The sequence below is a fragment of the Tamandua tetradactyla genome, chromosome X (assembly GCF_023851605.1).
Source record: "Tamandua tetradactyla isolate mTamTet1 chromosome X, mTamTet1.pri, whole genome shotgun sequence".
Lineage (NCBI taxonomy): Eukaryota > Metazoa > Chordata > Mammalia > Pilosa > Myrmecophagidae > Tamandua > Tamandua tetradactyla.
The window spans coordinates 646,213-668,546 of NC_135353.1; the positions used below are offsets into that span (position 1 = coordinate 646,213).

At 45.7% G+C, this 22,334-nt stretch overlaps 2 protein-coding genes across 2 annotated transcripts; both read right to left on the reverse strand.

Annotated features, from left to right (window-relative positions):
* Positions 1-17,048: 17,048 nt before the first annotated feature.
* Positions 17,049-18,372, reverse strand: LOC143671476 (40-kDa huntingtin-associated protein-like). Its single transcript, XM_077146648.1, has one exon. It carries the CDS (start codon positions 18,319-18,321, stop codon positions 17,203-17,205), a length of 1,119 nt encoding a protein of 372 aa, XP_077002763.1. The 5' UTR covers positions 18,322-18,372; the 3' UTR covers positions 17,049-17,202.
* A 1,303-nt stretch (positions 18,373-19,675) lies between these two features.
* LOC143670264 (histone H2A-Bbd type 2/3-like) lies at positions 19,676-20,652 on the reverse strand. Its single transcript, XM_077144947.1, has one exon. The coding sequence runs from the start codon at positions 20,188-20,190 to the stop codon at positions 19,846-19,848; it is 345 nt and encodes a 114-aa protein (XP_077001062.1). The 5' UTR covers positions 20,191-20,652; the 3' UTR covers positions 19,676-19,845.
* Positions 20,653-22,334: the final 1,682 nt, after the last annotated feature.

Sequence of the window (22,334 nt, forward strand, 5' to 3'; positions counted from 1 at the left end):
AAAACTAATATTAAATGGAAAACTGTGAAAACAATTTGCATCACTCCTAAAAAAAGAGCTAACAACAATATGTAAGAACTCTTTGAAATCCGTGAAAAATTGCTTACTTCCCCCAATTAAACAAAGGATATGAACATAAAATTAACAGAAGAAACATAATTACCTAAGAAATGCATAAAAATGTCTAATATTACCAGGAATTAAAGACTTACAAAATTAAATATCAATGAGAGAAATTTTCTTATTAAATTGGTAATTTAAAGAAAATGCAATCCTCTATGTTGCTGAAAAGGCAATTATGGGCACTTTCATTTGCTGTTGATGTGTTTACTAGTATAATTTTGAAAGGAAATTTGAATATATATATGTATATATATGTAACCTTAATAAGTTTAGGTCCTATATAATATGAAGTCACTAACTGAAGTTTAGGAAAATGCCTAAAAGGTTTACACTAAAAAACTTAATCACGACCATCCTCAGCTGGTGGTACTGTGGACGATTTATATTTTCTTCTATTTTCTCTTCTTTTCTGAACATATATTGTGTTTATAATAAACAAACACAAAAGTTAACCCAAATGAAATCCTAGAAGATGGGCTGGTCACTGTATAAGTGGGAAAGTAAAGCAATCTGGTCATTTCATGAAAAGACCATGACAGAGAATGTTTACATAAAGGTAAATTATTCTTCTTGAGTTGATGGCAAGAGGAGAAATTAGGACAGCTAAAGCAGAATTGTTATTTGACAGAAGCAGAAGTTATAGCTTTAAATTCAAGGCAATAGAGATTATTTTTGATGAGGTCCAGCTTATCATCTTTTGTGTGGTTTGTGTGTGTGTGTGTGTGTATTTCTCATATTGTCCCATGATAGAATATTCTCAGAAGGACTTGCCTTGGCCAAGAGATAAGATCAATAGACATTTTTCTCCCTTTCCCCTTGAACAATGTCTATGATCCTTATGGGTCCCTGGTGTGAGCATTATTGTTTTCCCAACAGGCATCCCTGAGAAAGTGGGTCTACATTTCCTGGGTAGTGTCTCCAGAGGCCTTGTCCTTCTATTATGATTATTTACTTCCAAAGTGGCCTTTGTTCAAAATGTGAAAGAAGTTTTCTGAGATATAAGTTGTCAGTTGGGAAAGAAAAAAAACTACAGGACCAAGATGAAGAACATAACCACAATGATGACAGTTCTTCTGGCTCCCCTTTCCATCATTTAATGTACACCTATCCAACCTCGGATAGCATGTTTTGCACTGAGTGAGATTGAGAGTGCAGCTGAAGAAATCAAGGAAAAGATGAGATCTGTATGCCCAAGGAATCTTGTCCTTTTGCCATTTACAAAAACCAACCCTACTATAAAGTAAAATGGCCTAGAACATGCTATTTACTTGATTTCTAACAGTAAGGACAGATTTTCTGTTTCAAATCCAGAAATGCCATAAAGAACTGGGCAATACTAATTGAGAAATATTATTGTTATATGCCAGTTTTCAAGGGTTTGATTTGGATAAGATTTGTCATGAGTTTTCCATTTAGAGTAAGACCCCTGTTCTAAATACCCTAAATTGTTTAGACAGCTCTACATAAAAGAAAAGAAAAATGAGGTCATTTGTGTGAAAGGTATTAATAAGCAGGAAGAATGAGCCCTGGAATTTTTGGTGGATAGTTTTTTTAGTTTGCTAAAACTGTTGAAATGCAATATACCAGAACTGGGTTTTTCATTATGATGGGGATTTATTAGATTACAAGTTTACAATCCTGAGGTTATAAAATTGTTCAAAACAAGGCATCATCAAGATGATACCTGGACTCCTCTTTCTGATGGCAGGGCACATGACAGGTCTGCTGGTCTCTCTCTTCTCTTCCAGGCTTCATTGCCTTCACCTTCTGGCTGCTCCATCTGTGGGTTTCTGCACTTCTGTGTCTTTCTCTCTCAGCTTCAGTATGTCTCTCTCTGAGTTTCATCCTCTTATGAAGGACTCCAGTAAGAATATTAAGACCCACCTGCGATGTGCCTCAACTGAAATAATATAATCAAAATGGCCCACCCACAATAGATTTACAACCACAGGAACAGATTAGCTTTAAGGACATGATATTTTCTGAGGTCCATAAAAAGCCTCCAAACCATCACAACAGACAATGAAATTACAGCAAATAAGCCTAGGAGACGACTCAAGTCAATGGGTTCACCTGATAAAAACATATTTTAAGCACACATTTAAGGTTTTATAGAGGTTCACATATGAGGTAGAACAAACACTTAACAAGAAGCCCTGGAATGTAGTAGCAGGATGAATGACCTTGAAGAAATCACTGAATTTCTCTGTTTTATGATCTATAGGATCAAATAGAGTTGTGTATGTAAAGGTGTATGTAAATTGGGATGGTAGAAGTTATTATGTTCCAATTGTTGACGCTTAAGAACCTATCTATATTCAAAGATCATCTGGGAAAGTTACTAATTTTATGTGGAACAGTGAATAGCCCATTCTAGTAGATCACCAAGTTTCAATACTGTCTATTAGGTGTCCTAGATAAATAATTCATTCATTCAACACTTCCGAAGGATGGGTCTTAGGAATATAGAAACGAATGACACAGCCTCTGCTTTTAAGGAGGTCACAAACTAGTAAGGGAAAACAGACACTTAGACTAGAGTGTGGTAATCTGATAGGAGAAGCAAAGGGTGCTAAAAGAGAATAAGCAAGAAGGCTTTTAATGTGTGCTAATGTGAAAAAGGCTAAAATATTAATATTAATTGTTTCTATTAATACCCAAAACTTACAAGGTAAAAAGAGGTGAGAGTAGAAGTGAATGTTGAAGGATGACTAAAATTCATCCTTCAACATTCACTAGGTGAATGGGGCAAAGGCATTCGTGGCAGAGGGAAAAGCATGTGAAAAGGCACAAGACAGGGGCAAGGGTGGTATGTTGAGGAAACTGAAAATAATGCTTTATAAGATAATGCATAGGGAATGACAAGCCTAAAAAATGTACAGTTTTTAAGGATCACTCGGGGTTCAGTGTAGAGACTCGATTGGGAGGACAAACAAAAGTAGAGGTAGGGGCAGTGCAGCACCCCTCAGCTTGGATGCTGACCCTAGACAGAGTTTTCAGCCCCACCTTCCCTGGTCTGAGCCAGGGAAGTAGCAGGGCAGAGGGTACCTGCATTTCCCTTACCAGGTGTGGCCTGTGGATGCAACAGGTCTCCCGCAAGCCCCTTTCCTACATGAAGAGAATGCAGTAAAGTGGAAGTGAAGGTTAGCCAGCCCTCCCCCCTGAATCCTCTGCATACCTTGTGTCAAGAAGGGGAGCAGGGGATAGATGGCAGCTTAGTGAGGTGTGGAATTTAGTTCATCCTCCAGAGCAGCTAGTAAAAAGCCAGGAATGATACAGAACAACTGCTGGGGCTACATCAGCGACAGGACACACAGCATACACCAGTCTGGACAAGCTGGACCAGCTGCAATCCGACACAGAACTGGCAAGTCCCCCAAGCTGGGGAAGCTGGCACCCCTCCCCCTTTTCCGTTCCCTGAGGGGAAAGGAAAAGACTTTACTAGCAGCAGTGGCTTAGCTCAACCAAGTTCCACTTGTGGAATTAAAAATGAACAGAGAGAAACAAGTGCTAGAGAAAATGTGGAAAAAGAGATATACCTATTCACTGTTGGTAGGGAAATGAGAGGTGCAACCCTTTGGAGGGCAGTGTGGTGTTTCCACTGGAGGCTAGGGGTGGGGTTACCATATCATCCTGAAACCCTATTGGTCAGTACATACCTGGAGGAACTGAGTGTGAGGACACGAATGGACTTTTGCACACGTGTTTCTGTTGGCAGTGTTCCCAATTCACCATGAATGGAGTTGGCTTAAGGGTATAACAATTGAGTGATGAAAGGGGGAACAATGGTGTATACATAGAATGGACTACTGAGTGGCCACAAGAAGGAATGAAGGGCCACGGTGGCTCAGCAGGCAAGAATGCTCGCCTGCCATGCCAGAGGACCCGGGTTTGATTCCCGGTGCCTGCCCATGTTAAAAAAAAAAAAAAAAAAAAGAATGAAGGAATTTGTGAGGCATGCAACTAGATAAACGAACCTTAAGAGCTGTATGTTGAATGAAATGTCAGGTATAAAAAGACAAATATTATCTTTCCTCAATCATATAGACTAACTATAATATAAAAATTTGGTGAACTAAAGTTGAGAGCATTGGTTTTCAGGTTGAGGCTTATTGTAAAGGGTCCTAGATTGTAATCTCTTATAGCAGTCACATATATTCAGGAAATGTAACTGTTAATTTTAAATTCTGAGATATTGGGCTGTTTGTATATAACATGGTCTTTTCCAGAAACTTCAGGTGTATATGTGACACCTGAGACTCAGAGTTAGAGTCTGAACTTGTGAAAGTCAGCAGTACCCCATATAGGAACTGTTTAAAAAGTTGAAAAAGTGATCAGACTTTGAGCAGCGATATGAATGAAGCTGATCTGGATAGGACTAAGGTACATCAGAAGACTGGGCAAAGGATGATAATGTCCATATTTTAAAACTTCAACTTCTGGGTGAGACTAAAGGGAGAGATATTTATTTGGTGCAAAATTTATATTTTGGGCAGTGCATTTCCTAATTTAACTTGTATGCTCAGTTTAGTTGAACACCATACGTACATGGAATCTTGAATAGGGCATGAGGTTGTGTTGGTTTGTCCAGGTTAGTGTGATGCCCTGATAAATCCCAGAGTGAATGGGCAGTGAATAAAGAAGTATTTGCATAGTCCCCTTGGGGAAATGGGGAGAAAGAAGGAAATATTCAACTTCCCCACTTGGAGAATTCCTGATATTCTCGCAAGCAGTGGGGACAACCAAATCAATAGGCTGAGCCTTCAATTTTGAGGTTTGCCCCTCTGAAACTTATTCCTGCAAAGGATAGGCTAAGCCTACTTAAAATTAGGCCTAAGAGTCACCCGCAGGGAACCTCTTTTTTGCTCAGATATGGCCTCTCTCTCTCTCTCTCTAAGCCAACTCAGCAGGTGAATTCAATGCCCTCCCTCCTACGTGGGAAATGACTCCCAGAGGTGTAAATCTCCCTGGCAACATGGGACCTGGCTCCTAGAGATGAGCCAGGATCCAGCATCAAGAGATTGAGTAAGCCTTCTTGACTAAAAAGGGGTGGAGAGAAACGAGACAAAATAAAGTATCAGTTGCTGAGAGATTGCAGAGTTGAGAGGTTATCCTGGAGGTTATTCTTATGTATTATATAGAAATTCCTTTTTAGTTTATGGTGTTATTGGAGGGGCTAGAGGGAAGTACCTGAAACTGTTGAGCTGTGTTCCAGTAGCCTAGATTCTTGAAGATAATTGTATAAAAATATACCGTTTACAATATGACTGTATGATTGTGAAAACCTTGTGTCTGGTGCTCCTTTTATCCAGGGTATGAGTAAAAAATATGGATAAATAAATAAATAATAGGGGGACAAAGGGTAATATAATTTGGGTATATGGAAACACTGGAGGTCAATGAAAGGGAGGGGTAAGAGGTATGATATGTATCAGTTTTTCCTTTTTTCTTTTTCTGGATGCAAATGTTTCAAAAAAAAAATGATCATGGTAATGAATCCACAACTATGTGATGATATGTGAGCCATGGTATAGAATGTAAGTGTGTGAAGATTTCTCAATAAAAAAAACAGAGGTAGGACACCATTTATGAAGAGTATTTCAAAACTTTCAGAATTTTTTTTGCTAAAAAAATAAAAATACATGTTTTAATATATGCATCTATGGATATTGCAATTTAAACTTTTATATAGTTGATAAATTGCCCACCAATTCACTCACATAGCATAAACACTCCCAAAGAATATTATGAGTGCTTATTTCTCCATATCTCAATACTGGATATTAAAAATCCAAGGGGAATCATCCGAAATAAGTTCAACTTCCCTCCTATAAGCCTCCAATTATTTCTATATCTTTATTCATTGCCTCTTTCACTCATGTCCAAAAGGATTATGTGCAAGTTCTTTTCAAGGCCAGCACACAATAATTGCAAGAAGCACATGTTTATTTCTGAATGCTTTATTTTTAATGTGAAATAATTCAGACAACAAAGAGTATAGATGGTAATGTAACAAACAATCCACCCATCACCAAGTTTAAGAAACAAAACATTTCAACTTTTGCTGAAACTTCCTGTGTATCCTTCCTTGATTTCATTGTCCTTACTCCCTTCATTCCTATTCCCTAGAAGTTATCACTATCCTGAATTTGGTGTTTATCATCCCTATACACATTTTTATTCTTTCACTGCATATTCATGTATTCCATACAAAATGCAGAGTATCATTTTACCTGTTTTAAAACTTTTTGTAATTAGTAACATACTGTATATATGATTGTGCAAATTAAATCATTTTCCACTTAATCTTATGTTTGATGGATTTGTCCACCTAGGTAATCCAGGGCACGTGATAGCATCACGATTATGCAAATTATCATCAGTGGTGACAGGATGGTGTATATCTGGATGTCAAGACACTGGTAGGTCAAGTGGCTATGGCATTTACTAGGTTTATAGTAATTAGTAAGATTGTGAAGTCATTGCGTTTCTTATGGATTTAAATGTAAATTAATTCAAACGAAAGATTCAATTCATTTGCACTAGCTACATTTCAAGCATTCAAAAGCCACACATGGCTCATAGCTACCATATAGAATTGCATAGATATAAAATATCCCCATTATCAAAGAAAATTCTATTGGACAGCACTGGGCTAGAAAGTGTACTTAGAGAAAAGGAGTACTTAAAAAAAACTAGTAAAATGCAATACATAGCACACATAGGAAGTAAGAAGATCCCTTAGTACCTCTAAAGTATTTACCTATTTCCTGCAGTCATAGGAAAGATATGGCTATGGATCGAATCCCTGCGTCTGATAGCAGCAAACGTGCCCAGCCTCTTATGTTAAGGTAAGGAAACTTAAGGGGAAGGGTTGGCACCTAAGACCTGTGGTAGTGACATGGGCAGATGTGGATGAATCTAAGAACATGAATCTCCCTTGCCTCTGGAGTCAGACCTTTCCCCTCTGTGCCGGTTTGAAAGGATGTATGTTCCTTAGAAAAGCCATGTTTTAATCAAAATCCCATTTCATAAAGGTAGAATAATCCCTATTCAATACTGTATGTTTGAAACTGTAATCAGATCATCTCCCTGGATGATGTGATTTAGTCGAGAGTGGTTGTTAAGCTGGATTAGGTGATGACATGTCTCCACCCATTTGGGTGGGTCTTGAGAAGTTTCTGGAGTCCTATAAAAGAGGAAACATTTTGGAGAATGGGAGATTCAGAGAGAGCAGAACGACATAGCCATGAGAAGCAGAGTCCACCAGCCAGTGACCTTTGGAGATGAAGAAGGAAAATGCCTCCCAGGGAGCTTCATGAAACAGGAAGCCAGGAGAAGAAGCTAGCAGATGACGCCATGTTTGCCATGTGCCCTTCCAGATGATAGAGGAACGCTGACCGTGTTCACCATGTGCCTTTCCAGATGAGAGAGAAACCCTGACTGTGTTTGCCATGTGCTCTTCCACTTGAGAAAGAAACAGTGAACTTCATCGGCCTTCTTGAACCAAGGTATCTTTCCCTGGATGCCTTAGATTGGACAATTCTATAGGCTTGCTTTAATTGGGACATTTTCTCAGCCTTAGAACTGCAAACTAACAACTCATTAAATTCCTCTTTTTAAAAGCTATTCTGTTTCTGGTATATTGCATTCCAGCAGCTAGCAAATTAGAACACCCTCCTTTGCAAAAAAAAAAAAAAGCCTTTCAGTACACCTGGGACAGCTGACTCAAAATCCAATATCTATTCTCTTCTGAATCCACCCACACCACCTCTCATCATGACCAAGCATATAACCAGAGATAGATCTCATGTGTGCTTTGGGAGGAAATAGCCTACAGACCAAAAGAGTCACAAGACTCTGAGGAGCATGAGTGGAAGTGAATTCTATGGGTATTAGATCATGGATGAAGAAATGGAAGATTCAGTCTGGCTAAATTCATAGCCACTCTTGCACTCACCCAAGATTCAGGAATGAACAAGGCCTTATATTAATCATGACCTAGAATTAATGAGATTGGAATGCCAGAACTTCCCTGGTATACTATAAAGGAAAGAATTCAAAGTCCCAGGGAAATAGAAATGTTGGAATGGATCCATGATGTCTAAACCTCTCAGCCACCCATAACCAAACCTGCTAGGAGGGCCCAAAGGATACTCCCTTTACCAAGGCATCAAAAACACCTTGATGAGGGGCACTTCAGTATGCTTGAAGAACTCCAAGGTAGCTGTTCTATCTTCGCTGGAGATGACAGTGATGGATGCTGCAGTGGAATTAGATTCTCTATTATCAATAAAAATTGTGTAAAGTCAGAGTAGTAGAGCCCTGCTGATGATATTTAACTGTCAGAGACAAGGTGAGCACAATTACAACAAGGAACCCATAGAGAATGGTAATGAGTGTTTTTAACCATAGGAATCTGTGGTGATGGCTAATTGATCACAGCATCTCTAGGAATAAAGTACATGAGCAGCTTACTAAGTTGCTACTTGACATGTATGGGAAAAAAATTCCTAGGTCTGTGCATAGAGTTGAATTGTGTCTCCTCAAGAATTCACGTCCAGTCAAAACCTAAGAATGTGTACTCATTTTGAAATAGGATCTTTGCAGATTCAATCAAGTTAAGATGAGGTCATACTGACTTGGGTGGGCCCTCATCCAATATGACTGGTGTCCTTATAAGAAGAGGAGAAAAGATGCACAGAGAAACACACAAGGGAAGTTCAGGTGACAACAGAGGCAGAGCTTGAGTGAAGCCACCACAGGCCAAGGAATACCAAGGATTGCCAGCAAACACTAGAAGCTTGGAAGAAGCAAGGAAAGAGCCTTCCCTAGAGCCTTCAGAGGGAGCACGGCCCTACTAAATATTTGATTTCAGACTTCTAGCCTCCAGAAAGGTGAGAGAATACATTTCTGTTGTTTTAAGCCATCCAATTGTTATGGCAGCCCTAAATAGACTAAATAGTCTGCTTGGGAGAAACCCTCTCAAGTTGTCATAGTAGGGAGTCACAACATCTCGCCTAGTTTCCATCCTAAGTCAATTTACAGACATAAAACTACTTGGCTGAAGTAGGGAAGCTTAGGTGCCTTTGAAAAAAGCTTTCTAAATGTAACCACAGTGGATACCATGTGTGGTAGGAAAAATTATGTACCCCAACAAACACATTTCTTAATCTTAATCCATGACCCTGTGGGTGTGAACCCATTGTAAAGAGAAACTTTTGAACATGCTATTTTTAGCTAAACTGTGGTACAACTGAATGAGGGTGGGTATTAATCTGGATTATTGGAGGCTTTTCTGGTTCCACAGAAAGGAACCAGAAGACAGAAGTCATCAGGAACCCAGAAAAGAAATGTAGAAGGTATTGTCAGGCGATGGGAGGTAAAGAAATATAAACCAAGCAACCCCAAGATTTGTCAGCAGCCAATACTAGAAAGCTACATTCTTTGGGGGAAAAGCAAGCCTTGCTGATATCTTTGGTTTGAACTTTGTCTAGCTTCTAATCTGTGAGCCAATACATACCTATTGTTAAACCCAAACCAGTTTGATAGCATCTTTGAAAAACTAAGACATCATGAATCTTCTCCAAAGTCTTCCCCAGAAGGCCTTCTGTGGGCCATTTACAGGGTGAATGTGCACTAGAGATAAAGAAATACCAAGACTTTCATTGGGTTATTAGATGTTGTTTCTAAACTTACACTGATAGCAAAGATACAAAACACCACCATGGGTCAGAGTAGGGGCTTAGGCAGGTGAGATGATAGATGGATTTTGATCAGTACTCCATCTTACTGCATGGTTGTAGTCAGATTATGGACTCATCCTGTGGTTTATTTCCCTGTCCTAGAATCTATAGTGAGAATATATATACTTAGTAGCTCACAGAATCCCCACATGTGTTGCCTAATCCATGGAGAGAGGGCTGTGATGGCAGGAAGTACCCAAGGAATCCTTTGGATCTGTCCCTATTGACATACTGAATTTCCAAGGGAATTTCAGAGATTAATTTCACCATCAAAATCTTAAACACTTCTTCTCAGTTGTACTAGTCACATCTCAAGTGATCAAAAGCTACATGTGACTGCTGGCTGTTGTATTGGACAGTGTAAAGATAGAACTTGACACAGAACTTGAAACATCACACAGAATGTTTCTATTATATCCGAAGTGTGGAATTCTTATTACATCCCAACTTAACTCATCCTTTTGGCCACTACAAAAGCCAGATGGGTCATAGAAAATGACAGCATATCATCACAAATGGAATTAGGTAACAATATCAGTAGCAATTGTGATTTCAGATGTGCTATCTATTCTGCAGCAAATCAACAATCCACACAGGCCCTAGCTCCTGTATGGAGCTATCAACCTGACAGGTTTTTTTTTTTCTCACAGTTTTCTTGGTGAGAAAATTCCTAAGTTTGCATTTATGAGATATTAACTTTACTGTCTATGCCTCAGGGCAATGCCAGCTTTCTTGTCCTTTGTCATAATACAGACTTGGACGACTTCAAACATCTTGACTTCCCACAGAACACCATGCTGGTCCATTACACTGATGACAAGTGCTGGCAGAGCATGGTAAACAGTAAATTTAGGGTTATTGCACCCCAAACAGCAAATAGATCTTGAAAAGGAAGAACAAAATTGGAAGACTCACACTTCCTGATTTCAAAACTTACTACAAAGTGACAGTAATTAAAACAGTGTGGTACAGCATAAAGATAGACACATAGACCAATGGAATAAATTGAGTGTCCAGAAATAAACCCACATATCTATGGCCTGTTGATTTTTGACAAGGGTGCCAAGTCCATTCCATGAAGAAAAAATAGTCTCTTCAACAAATCATACTGAGACAACTGGAAATCCACATACAAAAGAATGAATTTTGACCCCTACCTCTCACCATATATAAAAATTAATTCAAAATGGATCAATGACCTAAATAAGAGCTAATACTATAAAACTCTTACAAGAAAGCAAAGGGAAATATCTTCAGGACCTTGAATTAGGCAATGGATTCTTAGATTTTATACCAAAAGCACAAACAACAAAATTAAAAATAGATTAATTGAACTTCATGAAATTTTAAAACTTTTGTGCATGAAAGGACATAGACAAGGAAGTGAAAAGACAATTTACAAATAGAGGAAATATTTGGAAACCATATATCTGGTAAGGGTTTGATATCCAGAATATATAGAATATTCCTTTAGCTCTGTAAAAAGAAGGCAAACAACCCAATCTTTAAAATAGGCAGAGGATTTGAATAGCTACTTCTCTAAAGAAGATATACAGATTTCCAATAAACGTATGAAAAGATGCTTCACGAATAGAGAAATTGCAAATCAAAACTACGCACACCAAGATTGCTATTATTTTAAAAGTAGAAAATAACAAGTGTTGGTAAGGCTGTGGAGAAATAGGAACCCTCATACATTGTTGGTGGGGATATAAAATGGTGAAGCCGCTGTGGAAAACAGCTTGACAGTTCCTCAGAAAGTTAAACATATAATTACCAAAGGACTTGGCAATTCTGCTCCTAGGTATATACCCACAATATTTGAAAACAGGGGCTCAAACACATATTTGTGCACCAACATTTATGGCAGAATTATTCACATTAGCCCAAAGTGGAAGCAACCCAAGTGTTTATCAACAGATGACTGGATGTGGTATATACATACAATGGAGTATTACTCAGCCATACAAAGCAGTGAAGTTCTGATACATGTGACAACATGGATGAAGACATGTTGAATAAAATAAGTCAGCACAAAGGACAAATATTGTAGAATTTCTCTATATGAAATACTTAGAATAAGCAAATTCATAGACACCGAAAACAGAATAGTGGTTATCAGGGGTTTGAGAAGGAAAAAATAAGGAGTTATTGCTTAATGGTTATGAGTTTCTGTTTGGGATGATGAAAATGTTCTAGAAATAGGTCTTGGTGAAGGTTACACAACATTGCTAATGTACTTAAAAATGGTTAAAATTATTTTTGTGTTATGTATACTTTACCACAATATAAAAATATATATAAAGAATGAAAAAAAATGCCATTTGTGATTATGATTATAAACACATGCATACATCTGCCAAAGGGTGAGAAATAAACTCCATGAAAGTAGGAAAGCTCAGTGATTCTGCGGTCTGGGGCAGGTCAGGGTATCATGATATCACTTCTCAAATGAGATCAAGTTCCTGCACCTCACAACATCTGTGACTAAGAAAGAAGCACAACAATTGGTGGTTTGTTACTCCTGGTAGAAATGGAATGCCTGATTGTGAGGTATCAAATGCGTGTTGTGTCCTAAACTGGTCATAATGAGTTGGACGTGATCTGACCTACTGAGTCATAAAGTAGGACATGCACAGCAGCATTCTCTCATTAAAAGGAAGCAGTATACATGAGACGGGGACCAAGTAGGGGCAGAAGGTACAAGTGAACTACTGCATGAGTAGGGGCTCAGACTCCCAAGTACCTAATGCTTCACTGCCTCTCCCCCCATCCATACACGTGGGCTCATGGGAAGTTCCCTATAACTAGCTAATAACCAGTTAATAGAGGAAGAAAGATCTGAATAGATAAATCTGTACAGTATGCCAGCACCACCAGTATGGAATGGACAGATTCTGAGCTACCCACCTCAGGGGTGGACCTGAAAGACCATGGGCAAGGGAAATTATCCCAAGGGGGCAGAGCTTCAGCAGGTATGCCTGATTGTCTACTTCACATGGAAGGTGATAGCCTGAGGAACAGATCTTCATTGAGTCATGGGCAGTGGCTAATATCTTGGCTGGCTAGTCAGAGACAAGGAAAGAACTTAAAGAAGGTAAGAGGTTGGACCTTTCAGAATAAGCACAGAGTGTAGAGATATTTCTGACCCATGAAAATTCCCTCCAGAGGGCATCCATGGGCTGGAAGAGCTTCTCAATAACCAGGTGGACAAGATGACCCACTTTGTGGTTACTCAGCCTCTTTCCCCAGACACCCCAGTGCTTGCTTGCTTAGTGGGCCCATAAATAAAGTTATCACAGTGTCAGGAATGGAGGTTATGAATAGGTACAGCAACATGCACATATCTAGGCTGATGTTTCTGCTATTACTCATTACCTATTACCTAACCTGGTAACAGCAGAGCCCTTGATTCAGAACATTCTTTCAGGAGATCAGCCAAACACCCAGTGCAAGTTGACGACATTGGACCCTTCCTATCATAAAGGGGTCAGCACTCTGCCCTCCCAAGGATAGATACATAATCTGGATATATATCTGCCTTCCCTGCCCGCAGTGTTTCTGAAGCACCATCATTTGTCACTTATAGAAGGCCTTATCCATCAATATGGCACCACATGCAACATTGCTTCTGACCAGGGGACATATTTTATGGGGGAAAAATGTGTCAGTGTGCTCAAGTCCATGGAATCTACTGGTCTTAACATGTGCCCCATCACTAAGAAGCAGCTGGCCTGATAATGGTAGAAGGGTGGAATGGTTAAAATGACAACTGGGAGAAAACACCTAGTGAGTGGGTGTGCTATGTGTCCTACAGGATGCAATGTACTCCTTAAACCAGTGGTCAATATATAACATTATCCCCCCCATAGCAAAGATGCATAAGTCCAGGAACCAAAGAGTCAAAGAGGGAGTGGACCCTCTCATTATTTCACCTAATAACCCATGGAAACATTTTTGCTGCTTGCCCCAAAATGTGATTCTATTGCCCAAGGTAGAAATGTTTCTTCCAGGGAACACCGTCATTATTCTAGCGAATTGGGTGCTCATGCCACTGAACCAAAAGGCAGAAAGGGGGTCACTGTATTGGCTAGGATGATAGATTCTGATTACCAAGGGGAGCTTGTGTTGCTGCCTCACAATGGCAGCAAGAAGAACCTTTGTTTGGAAACCAGATGGTTCATTCCAGTATCTCCTAGGACTCCCTTGCCCAAAAGTTCTGGCAGTGGAAAATTACAGCAACCCAATAAGGACAGAATCACTAAGAACTCAGATGCCACATGGAATGAAGGTATGGGACACCCCATCAGAACAATATACTATGAGCTCAGAGTGCAGAGGGTAAGGGGGATCTGGAATGGGTGGTGGAAAATGATAGTTATTACCAACTTAAATCTCATGCTAAGATATAGAGGCAAGGATTACCACAGCTATGTATGATGATTCTTTTCCAGCCTTTTTCCCTGTGGTGAGGAACACCACAGAAGCTAATGTTTAAGGTTTCAAATAGAAGTTATGACCAAATTGCCCTCACGTCACAATGTTCCAAACATTTCATTTGGTTTCTAAATGATTATTGAGGACGTAAAGGAAGGCTATTGTTTTATACTGCTATTGTCTGGTAACTCTACTACTCTCTTATTTTAATAAATCATAGTTAATAAACTTTGATTTTCAAGGTGTAAAATCAGACCATACGCAAATAATTACAATTTACCTCTTCTTTTCTGCCATATTCGTTAACTTCCTTTCCTTTTTGAATTCAGTTGAACAACATTGTTACAATGGTCATCATAAAGCCTATCTTGTTCCTGAACTTAATGGGTATGTTTCCCATGCATTACTGTTTTTACTGTTAAATATTTCAATATATATATATATATATATATTTGAAAAACTATATATATAGTGTTTTGAACAAATACTTTTGTGTTTACATAGTTTCCTTCTATTCTTATTTTACTTGGAATGGCTACTGAATTTTAACAAAATGCTTTTTCAGTATCATTGATATGCCATGTCTCTTACCTACTAGGTCATATTATACCTAACATTCAATGGTATTGGCAAATATTTAACCAGTTCGTGGCTCAGAGGAGGGCAGGGTGGGGGCCCAGTAAGCAGAAAAGCGTTTGTAGCGTTTGCTGATTTCCATAGTGTACGTACTTCCATCATGGCTGATTTTAAGCCACTGATGTGTTGCCACTGAATGCAGAGGAGGAAAGAGATGTTCACAAGCAGCTATCACAAGCCAGTACAGGTAAGCTCCAGCACACCAGTGGGAAAACCTCCCCTAACTTTAGTATTAATAATTAAAATTTAGCTGGATCCAACTTAACATTTTATTTAAGAGTTTCTCAATCTATATTCATAAATAAAATAGGTTTACCTATTTATTTACCATATATAAAACAGGTTTTAGCGTGTTATACTTGAAAATAAATTAGGAAATTTCCATCTTTTTCCATCCAACTATTGCTTTAGAATAGTTTAAGTAACGTACTAGCCACCTGTTTAATGATCTTAGCCCAACTAACCCTACCAGTTTCTGAGGGAGATACATAAATGAGCCAATGGCAAGTGGGAAACAAGGAGCTTTAGTGTTTCCCAGAGTTACGCTTGTATACCCAATACCGGGCTTTCTAGGAATTCCTCCCCGACCCCACCTCCCTGCCAGGAGTTGAGGAAGGGCCTTAGGTTTTTCCTTACACCTAATATCACCAGTCACACTGCCTAACTCCTAAGGATTCATGTCACAAGAGTGCACCCAGCCCGGCCTTCAGCTTGGGTTGAGAGGAGTGCACCAGAAAGAGCCAAATATCAAAGGAGCATGCACCCTTACTTTTGCAGTAAGTTGGACTAGGCTTTTACCGGTTAGTACTTCCCTTCCTGGCAGCCAAGTGCAAGCAGAGGTGACTGGGTCTGTTTCAAATGGCCCTCTCCTGTATTCCCTTACCAACCAGTTTCAAACTGTTGGAAGAAACAGAAAAGAATCCACAGTACCCTTCCTCAAATCTCACCCATATCGAGGCACTTAACTCATAGTGACAACCCGCTTCCCATCTCCCAACTCCCCCACCCCCCAAAGAACAGGCCAAACAAGAAAATCTACCACCTCCAAACTGGGTCCTTAAGTCTCATCCCCAAAATTAGAAGTTATATGCAACCTCAGCCTAAAGGATGCATTTTCTCTCAGAGGAGTGTTTTGAGAACAAGGTTTTATTTTGAGTAGTTATCACTCTCAAAACTGTAAAATAAAGTATACAAACAGCTAAATTTGGACAAAAAACCCCACAAAACCTTAGAAATGTAGTGTTTCAAACTGGGAACAAGGTGAACATTCTACTTTTGGTGAACAAGGGTACTGCTTTGCCTGATCACACGCTACCAGTCACACTGATTTTACACACTTGAACTAAATAAAAGTTGCAGAAAGATCTCTGTTACAAATAAATGTCATCCAGATTACAGACAATTATGGGAATAAAATAGCACTGTGAATTCCAAAGCAAAAAGACACATTTGCATTAGAACTATTGCACTGCAGCTATTAGAGGAAGAACTACATCTTTCTCTCTGTAGAGTCTTTGCCTGGCATAGCACACATACCAAGTAGATTGTAAACTTCAAATGAATACATCTTGGAGTTGAAACAGAACTATCTGGTTCTGTTTTTGCCTATTGAAAAGTTCATAAAGATATTCACATTCTATTGAGGAGGCAAATTTAAACCACAAGAGTATCCGAATAATATTATGATGGATTTAGAGTTGTAACAGCAACAAAGTTGTAAGGAATAAAGTTATTTCTGTGAATACATGTAAGGGGAGAATGAAACAAAGGAGAAACTTGGTGATCGGCAAAGACACAGAAATAGACTAAGCAATCAGAGTCGCGATAAAACCATATAGCCTAAGTAGTTAACAAAGTTATGCAAAGTAAAACACCCACTATAAAACAGAGACGGGCAGGGGTGAGCTGGGTGGAGGATGAAGAGGAACCGGATAAAAGGGATTCTCGTTTTTAGCTGCAAAGTTTTTTGGAAGAGCCATGTCCCCCTCTACCTCCATTCTGTTCCAATTAAAAAAAAATTTTTTTTTCCTCTCCTACTATTCTGGAAATAAGCATTTGGGGTACGGGCCCTTACTCCTACGGCGACTCACAGGACTAACGTAAATGTAGAATGGGGATACACATCTTTTATTTTCCCCCAACAGCAAAGGTGCATGCACGAGGTTTGATAACAGGAAAAAAGTTATTTGGTTAATGTGACTGATCAGATCCCCTGTCCAGAAGGGGAGATGGTTTCTTGCAGAATGGTTGATGTGACTGATCAGATCCCCTGTCCAGAAGGGGAGATGGTTTCTTGCAGAATGAGGTGAAGGAGGTGGTTCTGCTCAGCACTCAATAGCGGCCACATCTCCACCTGCAGCGACTTGATGGCTTCCGTGTCCTTTTCGTGCGTTGCCATGACTAGAGACTGGAGCAGCAGAAAGAGCTCCTCGGGAAGCTGGCCACTGCCCTCCTGCCCGTGGCTGTCAAAAGCCTCCCAGGAGTACTTCTCCAAGGTGTGGGCATGCTCGGGCAGCAGTTTGGCGGGCGGCGGTTGCAGGAGGAGCAGAAGCAGCACGCGCGACACCTCGCAGCGCACCAGCACGTCGGAGAAGGCGCCTAGCGCCACGGAGGCAGGCGCTACGGTAGCGGCATTCGGAGCCAGCAGGGACGGCAGCGAGGGCGCCGCGCCGGGTGCGGGCTGCGGTCCTGGAGGCTGTAGCGGCGGCGGCGCTGGGGGCGGCGCCACCGGGTGGTAGCCGTGCTCCCGCGCGAGGCGCTGCATGTGCGTAAAGACCGCCAAGGCCCCGTTGTAGTCGCGGGCCAGCAGCTGGCAGGAGGCAGCGTCGCCGAGCGCCTGCAGCGCGGCTAGAGGCAGCTGGGGCAACTGGAGCTGGGCGGCTCGCTGGAAGTGTCCGGCGGCGGCGGCCGGCTGGCCCAAGTCGCGCAGGGCGGCGGCGAGCTCGAGACAGAGGGCGGCGGCGGCGGCCGGCTGGCCCAGCTCGAGGTGCAGGCGCACGGCGGCGCCCAAGGCGCTGGCGGCGGCCTGCAGCGGCTCCCCGTACGCAGCGGGGCAGGCCAGGCGCTGGCGCGCATCGCGCTCCTGAAGCAGGAAGAGGCGCGCGGCCTCGGTGAGGGCCAGCGCTTCCCCGGGCCCATGGAACAGCGCCTGCTGACAGCGCGCCACCGCCAGCTGGCACCAGGCCGCATACGGGAGGCACTCCTGGGCGCGAAGCTCGCGGCCCAGCTGTCCGAACTGCTCCGCGGCCTCCGCCACGTTCGGCTTTCTCAGGAAGCGCTTCTTCAGCTTGTTCGACACCAGCCGGTACCGAGCCAGGAAATCCCCGGCATCGGGGCCCAGACCTGCACCGCCACCCATGCCGACCCCGGCAGCCGCCATCTTCAGCGCCTGGGCGCTTCCGGCGCGGTGACGTCACGGCGAAGAAGACGCTGGCTCGCTGGGACGTGCTCTGCGTTACGCTGCGTCGCGACCCCGCGCTTCCCCACCGCGCCCCGCCCCTTGGCGGCGAGCAGGAGCGCGAGCGCGAGCGCGAGCAGGAGCGCGAGCGCGAGCAGGAGCGCGAGCGCGAGCAGGAGCGCGAGCGCGAGCAGGAGCGCGAGCGCGAGCAGGAGCGCGAGCGCGAGCAGGAGCGCGAGCGCGAGCAGGAGCGCGGAAACCCTTGCATTCGGAAACCCTTGCATTTGGAAACCCTTGCCGTCGTGGAATGCAAATGGAGGGGCTGCAGGGCCTGGAAGGCGGGCCAAGGGAGAGTGGCCACATATGCAATTATGTAGTGCTGGGTAGGGGCCTGGCTAGACTAGAGATACACACGCGAATTAATGTTTCTGGACAGTGGCAAAGCTCCCAGAAGTTCTCGGATCCATTGCTGTCGGGAAATGCAAATGGCGGGCTGCAGGGCCTGGAGCTGTCGCTAGGTAACGGCGCTTTGACCCGGTTGGTACGGGTGCTCCGGGCATCTCCCAGTTAGCACGACCCCAGAGGACACTGGCGATGCCGCATCGTGCACGGCCACGGTTCCTTCTCTGCCCGTTTCCTTATCGTCCCCGTTGAGGTTCCTGCCGGCCGCCACGCCCCGTATCCACGCCCACCCCGTGGTGCCGCCGGACTTTCCCTGCTCAGAATAAAACCTTCGACGCCTCGGTCAGGGTCTTCAGCCCCACCTCCAGGACCCCCATGACCGGGCCCCGGAAGCCCCCAGGCCTTGGCCTCCTCGGAGCCAAGGAGGGAGTGGGTCTAGTGTATGCCGCGCCAGGCCGGCCCCGCCTACCCCAGGCCGGCACCCCCAGGGCCTGCACCCCCAGGGCCCGCACCCCCAGGGCCCGCACCCCCAGGACCCTCACCCCCAGGGCCCGCACCCCCAGGGCCTGCACCCCCAGGGCCCTCACCCCCAGGGCCTGCACCCCCGGGGCCTGCACCCCCAGGGCCCGCACCCCCAGGGCCTGCACCCCCAGGACCCTCACCCCCAGGGCCCGCACCCCCAGGGCCTGCACCCCCAGGGCCCGGCCCCCCAGGGCCCTCACCCCCAGGACCCGCACCCCCAGGGCCCGGCCCCCCCAGGGCCCTCACCCCCAGGGCCCGCACCCCCCCGGGGCCCGGCCCCCCCAGTGCCAGCCCCTGCACTGTCCCCATGAGCACCTGCTCCCCCTGACACCGCGGCTTCCAAGACACCGCCCGGACCCGCACCTCCTGTCCCTCCCACTGCCCCCGGCGCACCCCCAGAAAGAGCCCGAAACACGTCCAAAAATGGATTCAGAAACTTTACTTGGCGGGAAATTCGGGGTGCGGGTGGGGTGCGGGAGGGGAGCGGAGGGGAGGGGAGGGCTGGGCCCTCCACCCCGGCTGAGGGTGGGCTTGTGGCTAGTGGGCGCTCTGCTCCGGTCGGGTCCCAGCAGGCGTGGGCAGCTACTTCTGGGCCGGAGCCACCTGGGAGATGGTGGTGGTCCCAAAGAGACCACTGAGCAGAGCGTTGTTATGCACGGCCATGTCCACCAGTCCCGGGGTGATGCGCCTTGTGCGGCTGTGGCGCGCCTCGTTGCCCGCCAGCTCCAGGATCTTGGCGGTCAGATACTCGATGATGGCAGCCAGGTAGACGGGCGCCGATGAGCTGAGGCGCTGGGCGTAGTGGCCTTCCCGTAGCTGGTGCTCCACGAGGCTCACGGAGAAGGTCAGTTCGGCTCGGGCGGTGCGAGAGCGGTTCCGTCGCTTACGACGACGCGATGACCCTCCACTGCTCCTCTGCCCCGGCATGGTGAGCTCCCCGACGGGACTGCGGCTGTGCTGCGGCTGCTGCAACGTCCCGGCTCTGGCTGCTGCCAACGGCCCGGCTCCAACGCTGCCAAGCACTCGGGACGTATCCTAGGACGCGCGGGGCCAGCCTCCCATTGGCCACCCAGCACTCTTTCCGAACCCGGAGACCGCGTGATGTCATGGCTCTCCGATTGGCTGTGCTGAGGCCCGGGCTTCCCGCTGACCTTGGGAACCTGGGTGCACAGGGCTGGACCCTCTGCTGGAGGAAGCGCCCACCCTCCGCTGGACGGGAACCGTGGTACCCTCATAGAGTGACCGTTCGGTGGCGTTGGCTCGTTTCGCGGGGCCCATCGGGAGGACCGAGCTGCAAGGCACTTCCGTGACCCCATCAGGCGCAGACCCCTTCCCACGGGGCAGTCTCGGTCAGTGCAGACCCCTTCCCACAGCAGGCCCTGTTAGGTGGAGACCCCTTCTCACCGAGCAGGCGCTGTTAGGTGCAGACCCATTCCCACTAAGCAGACCCCACCCCTGGCGACCCCTTCACACTGAGCAGGCTCCACCGCCTCAGACCCCTTCCCACTGAGCAGGCCTGGTCAGCACAGACCCCTTCCCACTAAGCAGGCCCCATTAGGTGCAGACCCCTTCCCAGTGAGCAGGTCCCTCACCTGAAGACCCCTTCCCACTAAGCAGGCCCTGTTCGGTGCAGACCCATTCCCACTGAGCAGACCCCTTCCCAGTGAGCAGGCCCCTCACCCGAAGACCCCTTCCCACTAAGCAGGCCCTGTTTGGTGCAGACCCATTCCCACTGAGCAGACCCCAGCCCTGGCAACCCCTGCCGTCCGAGCAGGCTCTACTGCATCAGGCCCCTTTCCAATGAGCAGACTCCTCACCCGAAGACACCTTCCCACTAAGCAGGCCTGGTCAGCACAGACCCCTTCCCACTAAGCAGGCCCCATTAGGTGCAGACCCCTTCCCAGTGAGCAGGTCCCTCACCTGAAGACCCCTTCCCACTAAGCAGGCCCTGTTCGGTGCAGACCCATTCCCACTGAGCAGACCCCTTCCCAGTGAGCAGGCCCCTCACCCGAAGACCCCTTCCCACTAAGCAGGCCCTGTTTGGTGCAGACCCATTCCCACTGAGCAGACCCCAGCCCTGGCAACCCCTGCCCTCTGAGCAGGCTCTACTGCATCAGGCCCCTTTCCAATGAGCAGACTCCTCACCCGAAGACACCTTCCCACTAAGCAGGCCCAGTGAAGTACACGCCCCTTCCCACTAAGCAGGCCCCACTCCCGCAGACCCCCTCCCGCTGAGCAGGCCCCATCAGCACAGACCCCTTTCCACTGAGCTGCCCCACTCCCGCAGAACCCCGCCCGCTGAGCAGGCCCCACTCCCGCAGATCCCTTCCAACTGAGCAAGTCCCATCAGCACAGACCCCTTCCCACTAAACAGGCTCCACTGCCGCAGGCCCCTTCCTACTGAGGAAACCCCTTCCTACTGAGCAGTCTTGGTCAGGCGCAGACTGCTTCCGACTGAGCAGGCCCCAACCTGGAGACCCCATCCCACTAAGCAGGCCCCGGTCCTGCAGACCGCATCCCACTGAGCAGATCCAATCAACACAAATCTCTTCCCAAATCAGCAGGCCCCACTGCCGCAGACTCCTTCCCATTGAGCAGGTCCCACTCCCACAGACCCCCCCCCCCCCTCTGAGCAGGCCCCACTCCCGCAGACTCCTTCTCACTGAGCAGGTCCCATCAGCACAGACCCCTTCCCACTGAGCAGGCCCCACTCCTGCAGACCCCTTCCCACTGAGCAGGCCCCGTCAGCACAGACCCCTTCCCTCTGAGCAGGCCCCATCAACACAGACCCCTTCCCACCGAGCAGGCCACATCAGGCACAGACCCCTTCCCGCTGAGCAGGCCCCACTGCCGCAGGCCCCTTCCTACTGAGGAGACCCCTTCCCACTGAGCAGTCTCGGTCAGGCACAGACCGCTTCTGACTGAGCAGGCCCCGTGAGGCGCAGACGCATTCCCACTCAGCAGGCCCCGTCAGCACAGACTTCTTCCCACTGAGCAGGCCGCACTCCTGCAGTCCCCATCAAGCACCCACCCTTGCCACTGAGCAAGTCCTGGGCAATACCCTCCCAGCT

Coding starts and splice junctions, on each gene's coding strand:
- LOC143671476 (XM_077146648.1), bottom strand. CDS start 18,321: ATGGCGGCTGCCGGGGTCGGCATGGGTGGCGGTGCAGGTCTGGGCCCC.
- LOC143670264 (XM_077144947.1), bottom strand. CDS start 20,190: ATGCCGGGGCAGAGGAGCAGTGGAGGGTCATCGCGTCGTCGTAAGCGA.